Below are 15,638 nucleotides of genomic sequence, written 5' to 3' on the forward strand. Positions count from 1 at the left end.
GCCATTTTTTATATTTTGTGAGACATCCCTTCTGAACTCATTTTATGATTTACACATTCCAGTTGTCCTATGAGATGAGTAGTGAGTATTTCCATTAAGCATTACCTAAATATGTGTATAAAGATTGCAGTAAGGCTGACTTAAAAATGTGTTATTTCTCTGCAGTCACTATTTTGGATTTTAAAAAAGTAAAGAGGAATGTCTGCAATTTTAAAATTAAAACCAGAAAGAAGTTAGATTTTTATTTTTTGCACTGCTGGGGATTGAACCCAGAAACTTATTCTTGCTAGGCAATTACTTCACCACTGAGCTATACCACCCAAATAGATTTTTATTTTTTATTAGTAAAATAACACAGGTCAGCATATTTTTATCCTAAAAAAGAAAGGAAATGTCAAAACAATAATCATTATTTAGTATCATGTAGTTTTAAATATTTATCACCATTTCAAAACACATAAACCAGAATATTTTAGGCAGCATTTTAATATCTTAATGACTCCCCTTTCATTTCTTCAGCAATGATGCCCTAAGAGAAAGTAGTTGTATATTATTTAAAGCACAATACCTTGCAAGTCTTCCTCCACTTGATCCTGGGACACAAGCAATAAAATCATCCAGGAAGGACTGCTCATTGCTTTGGATTTGAAGTGGTAAGTTTCCTTCAAGTGCCTCTAATATAGTTGGTGAATGAGAAAGAGCTAATCCCTTACCAAGAATACCAGAATGAGTTTTGCACACCTGTTGGATAAAAAAGACTATTTGTATATCTTAAAATACAAAACCTTCCATGAACTTTTCCAAAATGCATACATTTTAGTTAGGCCTTCTCAGGGAAATAATTTTCTTCCCATGAGCCAATGTGCCTTCCTTTAGCCCATACAGTAGAAAACTTCTAGGAGGGATAAATAAGGGCTAATACTTCCTGTCTCTTTTCCCCCCTCACAAATCAGCATCTTATCAGAAGTGGTCCATCTCCCCATGCCAGCCCTCTACTCCTCACATCCTCATTTGTCACAGCCACAGTTGTTTCTGTATATAGCTACAGAAGTCTCTTTTTCTCAAAGTCCTCCTTATTGGCAGAAATCACCAGTAAATCATGTCTCTTCTTTTGGGTAGGTTGGTACCATGGTCATGACTTGAGCAAAAAGTGAGTGGAAGTCTAACATTGGCTGCATATAAGACTCATTAGTCTAAGTTAAGAAAAAGAGACAGGTAAAAGTAAAATTAGTTATTAGTTTTCACTTATCTGACAAGCAAACCAAATTTTGGGAAAGACCTACTTTAACTACCCAAACTACAGAAATGTTTTAGCGGCCTTTTTTAGGGGGGAAGGGGGCAGGTTTAGGCAAGGGCTCTATCACTGAACTATGACTCCTGCTCTCAAGAACTTTTTTTAAAAAGAGGATTCATTATTCTTTTTTTTAGTTATAGATGGACACAATGCCTTTTTTTATTTACTTATTTTTATGTGTTATTTATTTTTATGAGATAGAACCCAGTGCCTCACATGCCAGGCAAGCGGTCCTCAAGTAAGCCACAATCCCAGTCCCTTAAAAACTTAAATAATAAACTTCAAAGATATTTTTCATAGAAAAGGGTTACACTTTCAAACTTATACCACAGCAACCTGTGTGCATTCCACAATTTCTGTAATTTCAAAAAAATGTTATTTTCAGAGTCAAATCCTGACTCTGCACAAGTTAAGTACTGTGTGCTCTTGACAAATTATCTAACAAATCATTATCCCTGTATCTGCAAAGGGTCTAAACTGATGATCAATGATGGCTCCCTTATAAGGTTATTATACAGTATGAACTAGAGAACACATATAAAACACATACTACACTGCTTGACAAACAGAAGGTATTTAATGCATGTTAGATCACCACAACTACACATCAAAAAGGTGGGAATGCTGGGCATTCTTTTTGTCCTGAAATAGAAGAACAATAAAGATGTCTTTGTATCCAATTTAATGAATATTTTATATTTGATAATAATCTCTAAAATGAAAATGAGCTTCCTGATGGTCCACCTAAACTTAAATGTTACCTGACACATGTTTATTAAATGTTTATTAAATTATTTTTATATTTTAAGATAACAAAGATTTAACTTTTTGGTGTTTTTCAAACAAAGACAAACTGGTAGTTTGTTAAAATTCAAGTTTCTTAACATAACTGAGAATACAATGACTCCCTATCATCATCAGAGCTTAATGGTCAAAGTTAGGGACTTTGTTGCCAAACTGCTATGAAGTGAATTCCAATGTAGGTGCTTTACAAATTGCATGATCCTGTGCAAATTATCCAAGTTCTCTTTCAGCTTTTTTAAAAAAATATTTTAATGGAGATAAGAATCTAATTTGCAGGGTTGTCCTATAGACTAAATAAGAAAGAAACATAAAAAAATTTTAGAATAGTGCTTAATAAAGTTAATAAAAAATAAATGTTTGTTTTTAATACTACTGCTTTGTTCAGTTTATCTCATGAAATAAGTAAAATGGAAAATACCAGCTCTAGGAAGACTTGTGTACTAACCTTTTTCTCAACTAACCCATTTCTTAGACAAGTCACATAATTTCTCTCAATTTATCTTACTTTATTGTAAGATATAAGAAATAATACTGACTTCCAAGTCTAACTGTAAAAATGGAGATATAATATTAAAGATACTGTAAACTAGAAAATGCTGTTACTACCACTAACTACATACACCTACCACAGAATGTAAACATGAATAATAAGCACAAATTGTACTCACTATTCTCTGGTGCTGGCAAAATTAGTAAGAATGAGGACATAAGAGAGTGAGTTCTTTATTCAAAGAATATAGCCTTTCTATTTTGGAATGTTAAAATGCCCTTTAATTAATATTTCTGTTAATAAAAATAGTGTTTTTTTGTTTTTGGTACTAGAGATTGAATCTAGGGACACTTAACCACTGAGCCCTTTATTTTGAGATAGGGTTTCCCTAAGTTGCTTAGAGCCTTACTAAGTTGCTGAGGCTGGCTTTGAATTTTGCAATTCTGCTGTTTCAGTCCCCTGAGCAATGTGATTACAGGCAAGTGCCACCATACCCATCTAAATAGTGGTGTGTGTGTGTGTATTTTTTTGTTTTTTTTTTTTTTTTTGGTACAGGGGATTGAACCCAGGGGCACTCAACCACTGAGCCACATCTCTATCCCTTTTTTGGATTTTACTGAGAGATAGGGTTTCACTGAGTTGCTTAGTGCCTTACTGTTGCTAAGGCTGGCTTTGAACTTGAGATCCTCCTGCTTCAGCCTCTCAAGCTGCTAAGATTACAGGTGAGCACCCCTGTGCCCAGCTAAATAGTATACATTTAAAAAGTATTTTTACCTAATAAACAAAAATCAACAATAGCTCTGAAAAAAAAATTATTTGGAGAACCTTACAAACCCATGAAATCTGGGTTGGATGCCATTGATTGAGTTGAATGTCTGACTCTCCATCTATCTTCTACCTTTGCCATTTCAATCTGCAAAATCCACCACCCATCATTAACAGTCTTAGTACACAGCATACATTAATGCTCTATTAGTACCATCAGCATCTTGGGCCTGGGTTCAGTCGATATTATAATCTGAAAATTGCTACCTGCACATCCTGATGTTTGCATCCTATTAGTGACTGCTACCTAGATAAATTCATACTGCTGATGTTAATAGAGCAATTTAAGTCTCTTAGAAATTATGAGTAATAAAATATTATAGTTTGACATAAAAGACACAAAAGAGCATTTCAATTGAAATATAGTACTTGTGTATTTCCATTACATTGTCAAATGGTCTATATAACTAAAGATTACGTAAATAAATGAAAAAGAAAACAATAATGGTAACAAATTAAAGGCTCCCAACTACCTAAAGCCAACTGGTTTTACCACTTAATATGATATATAAGTCTCACACAGTCTAAGCTTACCAAATGTATCTTCCTCAACTTCTGTCACTCCCTATAAAAATTTTTAGTACAACCATACACCTCTATCTAGTTTCCTTTATGAGATTCCCTTCTCCTGGTAAAATGGAACTTTAAAAATGGAATTTAAAAGTCCACTGTTCTGAAAGCCTTTCCTTCCCTTCCAGCCTTGTTTCCTCTTCTTTCTCTGATAAGATTTTGGTCCAACTCCAGAGTCATTACCCACCACACAATACAATCAGAACTCACATAGGTTTCTCTCATCAAGGAGAGCAGTTAAGAGTCATGTGTCTCTATAACTGCTAATAAACAGAGTGAAGTACTTAAAGACTGAACACTACTCAAGAAAAGTAAGGCTGATCTTGTGAAAATATTGCTCTTAAACTAATAAAATTTATCCTTTCAATGTTCAGGACAATACCTGTAATGCAGCCTCTTCAAGAATTTCAAGATCTTCTTCTAATTCATTACCTATTATGCAAATGAAAAGTTTTACTAAAATATATTAATACTTAAACCTTCTAGTCTTTCATTCATCACATCTTTTTTTACTATTCTATTACTCCATATGGAAAAGGTTTATTGTTCTGAATAAATCCCAGTGATTTACATCTTAAAATGTAAAATATTTTCAGTGAAAATAAAAGCTGCAATTCTCAAGCCAATAATCAAGAAAGATTTGTTGAATGATCTGCAAAAGATATATACTATATTTATGCATATAAATGAAGCCTTTTAATTTAGTGTATTTAATTAATTTGATAAAAAAGAGAAAAGTAATTATTCTGAATCTGAACTTTTATATTTTGGTTGACATATAGAAAAGCTATAATTTTCATAAACAACTATGGTTCACATAGAAACATAAGGTAGTGACCATATGCTCTAGCTATTTTCTTCTTTACTGCTTAATACAGAACATATTTTATTGATTAATTTTTGACAGTTTCAATTGTGAAATTCTATGAATAAAGTTCAAGGGAAACTATTCAGATTGTACAGAAGTGGGTAATAATAATTTTTTTTTTTTTTTTTTTTTTGTACTGGGATTTGAAGTCAGGGACATTTAACCTCTGAGCAACATCCCCAGTAGTTATTTAGAGACAGGGTCAGACTGAGTTGAGAGCCTTTGTAAGTTGCTGACGCTAGTTTTGAACTCAAGATCCTCTTGCCTCAGCCTCCCGAGCTGCTAGAATTACAGATGTGCGCCACTGCACCTGGCTGGCATAAATAATTCTATCTTTCCAACTAGTTTTATATTTCCTCAATGATGTTCAGTGTCAACAGTTTCTTACATATTATTTGTACAAATGATGTACAAATCAGAAGTGTGTGTGTCAACATACACATACATGAACACACATTTGTAAATAACACATGTAAAATGGAACCTTCTGCAACTAGCTTTTCCCACTTAATATAATTTGGGCATCTTTCTTTGTCAACTATATAAATCTATTTTAACATCTGCACAGACTCCAACTGTATGGATATGTGATCATAATATAACCAGGTTCCACTGACAGACTTTTGATTACATCTAGGATTTACAATCACATGCACTGCTACATATGTCCTTTCTTTAACTTATCTTTTTGATCATCTGTTTAAATGTATATAAAAAATTGCCATGTCAAAAGTTATATATATATTTAAAATTTTGAGAGCTGTTGACGAATTTCCTCCAAAGAGGATGCTAACCATTTTCTTTATATAAATAGATTATAAAAGGCCTCACAAATATACCAAAATTAAGTATGATCCAGGGAACTGAAAAGATTGAAAGGGACCAAATAGGAAAAGAAAGTGGAATACAGAAAGAAGAAATGTGCAGAGAAAGAAAATGGGAGAAAACAAAGGATAGAGTTGGAAACCTAGTGTCACAAGAAGGAGGTATAGGTGGTACTTTGGGAAGAGATTTAGGGAAAGAGAAAAACTTTATAACTACAGTGAAAATACAAAGTTAAAACATACATAACATTGTTAGAGTATATAAGTATTTTAAAAATTTTCATCTTTACTCTCTTGATTATAAATCAATTTACATATAATACAATTTTACTTCATATAGAGGTATCATTTCTGTCACTCCCTCATCTCTTTTCTCCACATGAAAATGTTTCTGAAAAGCTGTATCAGTGGAGGCTCTCCTTCACTTTCGTTCTCTCTTAATCCACTCTGAGGGTCCATATATTTCTTGTTTTACTAATTTATTTCTTATTGAGGATACAAATAAACAAATTTTCAAATGCAGTTATAGATTTAAATTAATTTCTCAGTAATATGCAAAATTCTCATGAATAGCTACTCCTGGTTTTTCTCTACTTCATCTGCTTTTCACTTTTACAGTTTTACAAGTGATCTCTTCTTCCCATTTTGTCCATCTGTAAAATCTTGGTGGTCCCAGTTTTAACTGTGGGCTATTTTAAAATAACAACTATGTTCAAATGATATTTTTATTGTTTTATCTCCTGAGCCCCAGGCAATAAATATCCAACTGTCTACTTGATATTTACACAAGGATATTTAGATATATCACACTTTTGGTATAATACTATAAGAGCAATGCTTAATCCAATGATTGGCATAGTATACAAATGTACGAGGAGCGTGTACGTGTGCATGGTTTGTGTAAATAAAAACAATTACGGTATACCCTTCAGAGTCTATTTAAACAAACCTGAACCTTTAGAATATTAAGTGGCTATTGCTCATGAGTATATGTGATATGGAATTCATTTTGCAAATCTATTTTCATGTGTTTTATAATAAACATATTTACTCTTAACTTTTTAAAACATTTATCAACAACACCTAGTACCCAAGAAGACTTACCAATAGGAAGTGCTAGATCCTTTTTCATTAAGGCAGCTGCACAAACCCCACCAAGATTGGCTAATTCTTTTTCCAACTGAATGACTCCCTGTAGAATTGCATAAAATTTGCTGCTTTAAAAAATGTTTGAAAGACAATAAAAATTATCAATGAAAATTAATTCAAGTTCAAGTTGTTTATATACTTTTTTAAATTAGAAAGAAGCATGTATTGGCTAATGGTTAAATTGAGGATGGAAGAGATTCACTATTTTGTCTACTGCTGGTTATAAGGTTCAGTTTTATAGGTTCATTGTCCAAATAATTTTTGATTCATTATTTTGAAGGAATACAATCAACTTTGACTTTGGTTTTATTTTAGTGTATGATTTAAAATATTTAGAAAAGGTGACAGTTCCTTTGTGAAATCAAGTTCTATTATTTACTCAGAAAGGTTCATCCATTAGAACAGGCTCAGGGCACACATAATTGCACTTCAAAATTACACTTCGGTTATACTGGGTTGTGTTGCACAAACCTCATTTTCTTCATGTTTTAAAAGTAGGATAAAAATCAATGCACTCACATAAACTACAAAATATTTTAAATTATACATCCTTAGCTTAAAATAAATTTCAGACTTTTTGAATATAGGCAATGATATAATTTAAGTTGGTATATGTTCTTAAAAACAAAATCTTCCTTAACAGAATGGAAAGGTAATTTGTTCTTACCTCATCAGGTCCAGGACTAAATTCATATCCAATTGCAAAACATTTGAAACCATAGAAGGATGCTTTGTCGTCTTTCACATAATCTGAAGCAGTCTCTAATGAAAAAAGGGCCTCATTTCCTTAAAAAAAAAAAAAAAAAAAAAAAAAGGCAAGAATTGAGGTCAAAATCTGAACCAGGCAGATGGCTCACTGTCAGGCGCCTATCATCCGCCATTTGCCTACCTCTCGCCTGTCCATCGCCTGCCTTACATCTATCCATCACCCAACGCACAAGGTTCACCTCCCAATCGTCTGACAACAGTCAGCAAACTGAACACCGACCGCCAGTGGAGCACCAGCTGCCTGCTGTTGCCTGGAAGTTCACTGTTACAGTACCTGCAGGTTTGATTACACGTGGCTGCTGCCATTTTGAGACAACAGCCAGGCCCCGTCAGACCCCTGGCCAGACTGCCTGAGCCCCATCTCCAGGATTCCTCAGCCCAACTGATCACTCCCTGCCTCTGGGGCCCTCACATCGACTGACTGCTCCCTGACGCCACGATCCCCAGACCAACTGACTGCACCCTATCACCAGGACCCCAGACCAACTAATTGCAACCGGCATCCAGGATCCCACAACCACACCAAACACACTGGACCTCCAGGACCCCTGCCGGACCAACCGCATCCCGCCTCCAGGACCTCCAGCTGACCACGTCCACCCCTGAGCTGCGGCTCCCCATTTGCCAACACATTTCGAAGCCAGAGCGGCCATCTTGGATAATCCTGGAAGCTGTAGCTCCAATCTTTAGGTGGGGCAAATCCCATCCTGAGACGCCTGCTGGAGGCTTGAAGCTCACTGTCGGGTATCTCTCATGCATCAGGCTACTGAACACTGGGAGGTTTCATTAGTATATGACTGTTATACTTTAGATTTTCTTTTTTCTCCTTTTTAAAAAATTTAAGTTTTTATTTCTTTACTTTTCTTGCTCTCTTTTCCTTTTGTTTACCTATTCCCTCAGAGTCTCTTTCTCCCTTTTTTGCATGCTAACATCCAATTTCTTTTGATTACACACTCACCCTTTCTATTTTCTAGAACTTCTGTATATTCTTTTCTTATCCCATTAACAGCCACATTCTACATCCCTCTGCATTCTTTTTGTCCTCCATTTGAAACTGTAGACCTTATTGCAAACCTGTCTGTTTTACTGAAGATAATATTTGAACTCATTCTGTTTACTATGACAATTTTGTTATTGTCCCCATAGGGGATATTTGGTCTAGGATTGCATAGTGTCTGATTTGGGCACTGCTAATATTGATCACCCCTTAAAGAAAGGGTTTTGGAAACCTATAGGGCCACTATAAGCCTATAGGGGGAAATCTACAATACCCCAGATCTGCACTGCTAGAGGGGAAGATACATGAACAACATGAAAAAACAAGGGAAGAAAATGATCCAAACAAATCTAGATTCTATAGTAATAGAATCCAGTGACAGTATGGTAGGAGAAAAGTCAGAAAAGAACTTCAGATTATACATGATTAAGATGATTCGCGAAGCAAAGGATGAGATTAGAGAACAAATGCAGGCAATGAATGATAACACCAATAAGCTGAGAGAGCACCTGCAGGAAGCAAAAGATCATTTCAACAAAGAGATAGAGATTCTCAAAAAAAAAAAAAAAAAACAGAAATCCTTGAAATGAAGGAAACAATAAACCAAATAAAAAAACTCAATGGAAAGCATCACCAAAAGACTAGACCACTTGGAAGACAGAACCTCAGACAATGAAGATAAAATATTTAATCTTGAAAATAAAGTTGGCCAAACAGAGAAGATGGTAAGAAATCATGAACAGAATCTCCAAGAACTATGAAACATCATGAAAAGACCAAATTTAAGAATTATTGGGATTGAGGAAGGCACAGAGATACAACCAAGGAATGAACAATCTATTCAATAAAAATAATATCAGAAAATTTCCCAAACCTGAAGAATGAAATGGAAAATCAAATACAAGAGGCTTACAGAACACCAAATGCACAAAATCACAACAGATCCACATCAAGGCACATTATAATGAAAATGCCTAACATTCAAAATAAAGATAGGATTTGAAGGTCGCGAGAGAAAAGCATCAGATTACATATAGGGGAAGACCAATAGGGATAGCAGCCGAATTCTCAACCCACACTCTAAAAACTAGAAGGGTCTGGAACAACATATTTCTAGCTCTGAAAGAACATGGTTGCCAACCAAGAATCCTGTACCCAGCAAAACTAACCTTCAGATTTGAAGATGAAATAAAATCCTTCCATGATAAACAAAAGTTAAAAGAATTTACAAATAGAAAGCCTGCACTACAGAATGTTTTCAACAAAATATTCCATGAGGAGGAAATGAAAAACAACAATGGAGGTCAGCAAAGGGAGGAACTACCTTAGAGAAAAACTACTCAAAGGAGAAACCAAGCCAACTTAAAAACCAAAAATTAGCCAAATGACTGGGAATACAAATCATATCTCAATAATAACCCTGAACGTTAATGGCCTAAACTCATCAATCAAAAGACATAAACTGGCAGAATGGATTAAAAAGAAAGACCCAACAATATGCTGCCTGCAAGAGACTCATCTCATAGAAAAAGACATCCACAGACTTAAGGTGAAAGGATAGGAAAAAACCTACCACGCACATGGACTCAGTAAAAAAGTGGGGGTTTCCATCCTTATATCAGATAAAGTGAACTTCAAGCCAAAGTTAGTCAGAAGGGATAAAGAAGGACATTTCATACTGCTTAAGGGAACCATAAATCAGGAAGATACAACAATAGTAAATATTTATGCCCCAAACAATGGTGCATCCTTGTACATCAAACAAATCCTTCTCAATTTCAGGAATCACATAGACCACAACACAATACTTCTGGGTGACTTTAACGCACCGCTGTCACCACTAGATAGATCTTCCAAACAAAATCCAACCAAAGAAACCATAGAACTCAATAACACAATCAATAACCTAGACTTAATAGACACATATAGAATATTCCATCTATCAACGAGCGGTTTCACTTTCTTCGCAGCAGCACATGGAACCTTCTCGAAAACAGACCATATGTTATGCCACAAAGCAGCCCTTCGGAAATGCAAAATAATAGAGATACTGCCTTGTGTTCTATCAGATCATAATGAACTGAGAGTAGATCAATTACAAAATAAAAAACAAATTACTCCAACACCTGGAGACTAAATAATATGCTATTGAATGAAACATGCATAACAAAAAACATCAAGGAGGAGATAAAAAAAATTCTTAGAGGTCAATGAGAATGACGATACAACACATCAAAATCTCTCGGAAACTATGAAAGCGGTACTAAGAGGTAAATTCATTGCATGGAGCGCATTCCAGAAAAGAATGAAAAGTCAACAACTAAATGACCTAACATTACAGCTCAAAGCCCTAGAAAAAGAAGAACAGAATAACAGCAAAAGTAGTAGAAGACAGGAAATAATTAAAATCAGAGCTGAAATCAATGAAATTGAAACAAAAGAAACAATTCAAAAAACTGACAAAAGTTCATTCTTTGAGAAAGTAAACAAAATAGACAAACCCTTAGCCACACTAACAAAGAGAAGGAGAGAGAAGACTCAGATTACTAAAATACATGATGCAAAAGGAAATATCATGACAGACACCACTGAGATACAGAACATAATGAGAAGCTACTTTGAAAATCTATATTCCAACAAAATAGAAACTACCGAAGACATTGACAAATTTCTAGACATAGGCTCCTCCCAAACTGAATCAGGAAGACATACACAATTTAAACATATGAATGTCAAGCAATGAAATAGAAGAAGCCATTAAAATCTACCATCCAAGAAAAGCCCAGGACCAGACGGATTCTCAGCCGAGTTCTATAAGACCTTCAAAGAAGAACTCATTCCAATACTTCTCAAAGTATTCCAGGAAATAGAAAAGGAAGGTACCCTACTGAACACATTCTATGAAGCTAATATCACCCTCATACCCAAACCAGGCAAAGACACATCAAGGAAAGAAAATTTTAGACCAATATCCTTGATGAATATAGATGCAAAGATCCTTAACAAAATATTGGCAAACTATATCCAAAAACATATTAAGAAAATTGTGCAGCACGATCAAGTGGGGTTCATCCCTGGAATGCAAGGATGGTTCAACATTTGTAAATCAATAAACGTAATCCATCATGTCAACAGACTTAAGGATAATAATCATATGATTATTTCAATTGATGCAGAAAAAGCGTTCGACAAAATACAACACCCCTTCATGCTCAAAACACTAGAAAAAACAGGGATAGTAGGAACATACCTGAACATTGTAAAGGCTATTTATGCTAAGCCCAAGGCCAACATCATTCTTAATGGAGAAAAACTGAAACCATTCCCTTTAAAAACAGGAACAAGACAGGGATGTCCTCTTTCACCACTTCTATTCAACATTGTCCTCGAAACTCTAGCCGGAGCAATTAGGCAGACCAAAGAAATTAAAGGGATACGAATAGGAAAAGAGGAACTTAAGCTGTCACTATTTGCAGTGACATGATTCTATATTTAGAGGATCCAAAAACCTCCTCCAGAAAACTTCTAGACATCATCAATGAATTCACCAAAATAGCAGGCTATAAAATCAACACGCATAAATCTAAAGCATTTTTATACGCAAGCGACGAAACAGCTGAAAGGGAAATGAGGAAAACAACTCCATTTGCAATAGCCTCAAAAAAAATAAAATACTTGGGAATCAATCTAACCAAAGAGGTAAAAGATCTCTACAATGAAAACTACAAAACATTGAAGAAAGAAACTGAGGAAGACCTTAGAAGATGGAAAGATCTCCCATGTTCTTGGATAGGCAGAACTAATATTGTCAAAATGGCCATACTAACAAAAGTGCTATACAGATTCAATGCAATTCCAATTAAAATCCCAATGACATACCTTACAGAAATAGAGCAAGCAATCAGGAAATTCATCTGGAAGAATAAGAAACCCAGAATAGCTAAAGCAATCCTTAGCAGGAAGAATGAAACAGGGGGTATCGCAATACCAGAACTTCAACTATACTACAAAGCAATAGTAACAAAAATGACATGGTATTGGCACCAAAATAGACAGGTAGATCAATGGTACAGAATAGAACACACAGACACAAACCCAAATAAATACAATTTTCTCATACTAGACAAAGGGGTCAAAAATATGCAATGGAGAAAAGATAGCCTCTTCAACAAATGGTGCTGGGAAAACTGGAAATCCATATGCAACAGAATGAAACTAAATCCCTCTCTCTCATCCTGCAGAAAAATCAACTCAAAATGGATCAAGGACCTTGGAATCAGACCAGAGACCCTGCATCTTATAGAAGAAAAAGTAGGTCCAAATCTTCAGCTTGTTGGCTTAGAATCAGACTTCCTTAACAGGACTCCCATAGCACAAGAAATAAAAGCAAGAATCAATAACTGGGATAGATTCAAACTAAAAAGCTTTCTCTCAGCAAAGGAAACTATCAGCAATGTGAAGAGAGAGCCTACAGAGTGGGAGAATATCTTTACCACTCATACTTCAGATAAAGCACTAATCTCTAGAATCTATAAAGAACTCAAAAAACTCTACACCAAGAATACAAATAATCCAATCAACAAATGGGCTAAGGAAATGAACAGACACTTCACAGAAGAAGATCTACAAGCAATCAACAGATATATGAAAAAATGTTCAACATCTCTAGTAATAAGAGAAATGCAAATCAAAACTACCCTAAGATTCCATCTCACCCCAATTAGAATGGCGATTATCAAGAACACAAGCAATAATAAGTGTTGGCGAGGATGTGGGGAAAAAGGTACACTCATACATTGCTGGTGGGGTTGCAAATTAGTGCGGCCACTCTGGAAAGCAGTATGGAGATTCCTCAGAAAGCTTGGAATGGAACCACCATTTGACCCAGCTATCCCACTCCTTGGCCTATACCCAAAGGACTTAAAATCAGCATACTACAGAGATACAGTCACATCAATGTTCATTGCTGCTCAATTCACTATAGCCAGATTGTGGAACCAACCTAGATGTCCTTCAGTGGATGAATGGAAAAAGAAACTGTGGTACATATATACAATGGAATATTACTCCGCCATAAAGAATGATAAAATTATGGCATTTGCAGGCAAATGGACGAAATTGGAGAATATCATGCTAAGTGAGATAAGCCAATCTCAAAAAACTAAAGGATGAATGATCTCGCTGATAAGCGGATGAGGACACATAATGGGGGGTGGGAGGGGTTAGCGTTAGGGTTAGGGTTAGGTTTAGGGTTAGGGTTAAGGAGGGTGGCAAGAATGGAGGAAGGAAGGACTGTATAGAGGGAAAAGAGGGGTGGGAGGGGTGGGGGGGAAGGAAAAAAAACAGAATGAATCAAACAACATTGCCCTATGTAAATTTATGATTACACAAATGGTATGCCTTGACTCCATATACAAATAGAGAAACAACATGTATCCCATTTGTTTACATTAAAAAAAAAAAAATACCTTGACTACCAAAGGACAATTGGTAGCTGAGCCTAAGAAAAGTTGATACTTTAACCAAAATATCTTACTTAATTTTCTTTACTTCATTATTTGCAACAATAAAACTTTAAAATCACTAAAAAAAAAAAAAACATTACATATTAAAATATTTATAGAAATTGTTTCACTTGACTGAGACATATGATTTTCTTTCTTAAAAAAATAAACACATCTTCCATTAAAAAAAAAAAACAACTACACTAAGATTCCATCTCACCCCAATTAGAATGGCGATTATCAAGAATACAAGCAACAATAGGTGTTGGCGAGGATGTGGGGAAAAAGGTACACTCATACATTGCTGGTGGGGCTGCAAATTAGTGCAGCCACTCTGGAAAGCAGTGTGGAGATTCCTTAGAAAACTTGGAATGGACCTACCATTTGACCCAGCTATCCCACTCCTTGGCCTATACCCAAAGGACTTAAAATCAGCATACTACAGAGACACAGCCACATCAGTGTTCATAGCTGCTCAATTCACAATAGTCAGACTGTGGAACCAACCTAGATGCCCTTCAATTGATGAATGGATAAAGAAACTGTGGTATATATATACAATGGAATGTTACTCAGCTATAAAGAATAATAAAATTATGACATTTGCAGGCAAATGGATGAAATTGGAGAATATCATGCTAAGTGAGGTAAGCCAATCTCAAAAATCCAAAAGACGAATGATCTCACTGATGACACATAATGGGGGGTGGGAGGGGGGCAAGAATGGAGGAAGGAGGGAATGTGTAGAGGGAAAAGAGAGGTGGGAGGGGTGGGGGGAGGAAAAAATAACGGAATGAACCAAACATCATTACCCTATGTAAATGTATGATTATGCAAATGGTATGCTGTTACTCCATGTACAAACAGAAACAACATGTATCCCATTTGTTTACAATAAAAATAAATTAAATAAATAAATAAATAAATAAATGAATAATCCTTTAAAAAAAATCTGAACCAATTTTATCAAAATTCCCCTTTCTTTTATTCATCCCAAGTAGTTAAACAAGTTAGATACTAAAACTTTTTGGGAGGTGTGTTCCTGAACAAACTGTGCTAAAATTAAAACTAAAAACAAAACAGCTCAAGTGAATAGGTATTATTTTTCATTATAATTAACTTTCTCCATATCTACCTTTAAGTTACATTAGCAATTTTTTGATTATCTGTCAGGGTCTGAAGTGATCAAGGCTAACCTTTGCTGTTTCAAAGTAGGCAATTCCACTAGGCTGGCATTTGGATTTCTCTCATCTCTTTACTAACAATCAAGCAAACAAAGTCAGTTTATATTTCAAGAAAGAAGTTTCTGAATTCAAATAGGCTATTATTTTAAAGCATCACAAGAATGGTTATGGTTAATTGGATAAAAACACTACAGAGTACACATAATTTTAAAAACTTAATTTTCTTTAAAAAGAACATGAGTATCAGGAATAACAGGTGTGCATGATTATGTTCTCTCACACACACCTTTAAAGTCAATTGGAACAACAGATTCAAACACAACTTGGAAGGGGTTTACAACTTTTCTTCAGAGGAAGGACT

The 15,638-nt window shown here is 35.0% G+C and overlaps 1 protein-coding gene across 1 annotated transcript in view; it reads right to left on the bottom strand.

Moving 5' to 3' along the window:
• Positions 1-15,638, bottom strand: part of Mycbp2 (MYC binding protein 2) — a 269,456-nt gene that overhangs the window by 104,165 nt on the left and 149,653 nt on the right. Inside the window, 4 exon segments of the mRNA XM_047552904.1 lie at positions 569-741; positions 4,366-4,415; positions 6,780-6,867; positions 7,492-7,610. Of these exon segments, the coding sequence (XP_047408860.1) occupies positions 569-741; positions 4,366-4,415; positions 6,780-6,867; positions 7,492-7,610 (430 nt within the window).

This window comes from Sciurus carolinensis, chromosome 5 (assembly GCF_902686445.1).
Source record: "Sciurus carolinensis chromosome 5, mSciCar1.2, whole genome shotgun sequence".
Lineage (NCBI taxonomy): Eukaryota > Metazoa > Chordata > Mammalia > Rodentia > Sciuridae > Sciurus > Sciurus carolinensis.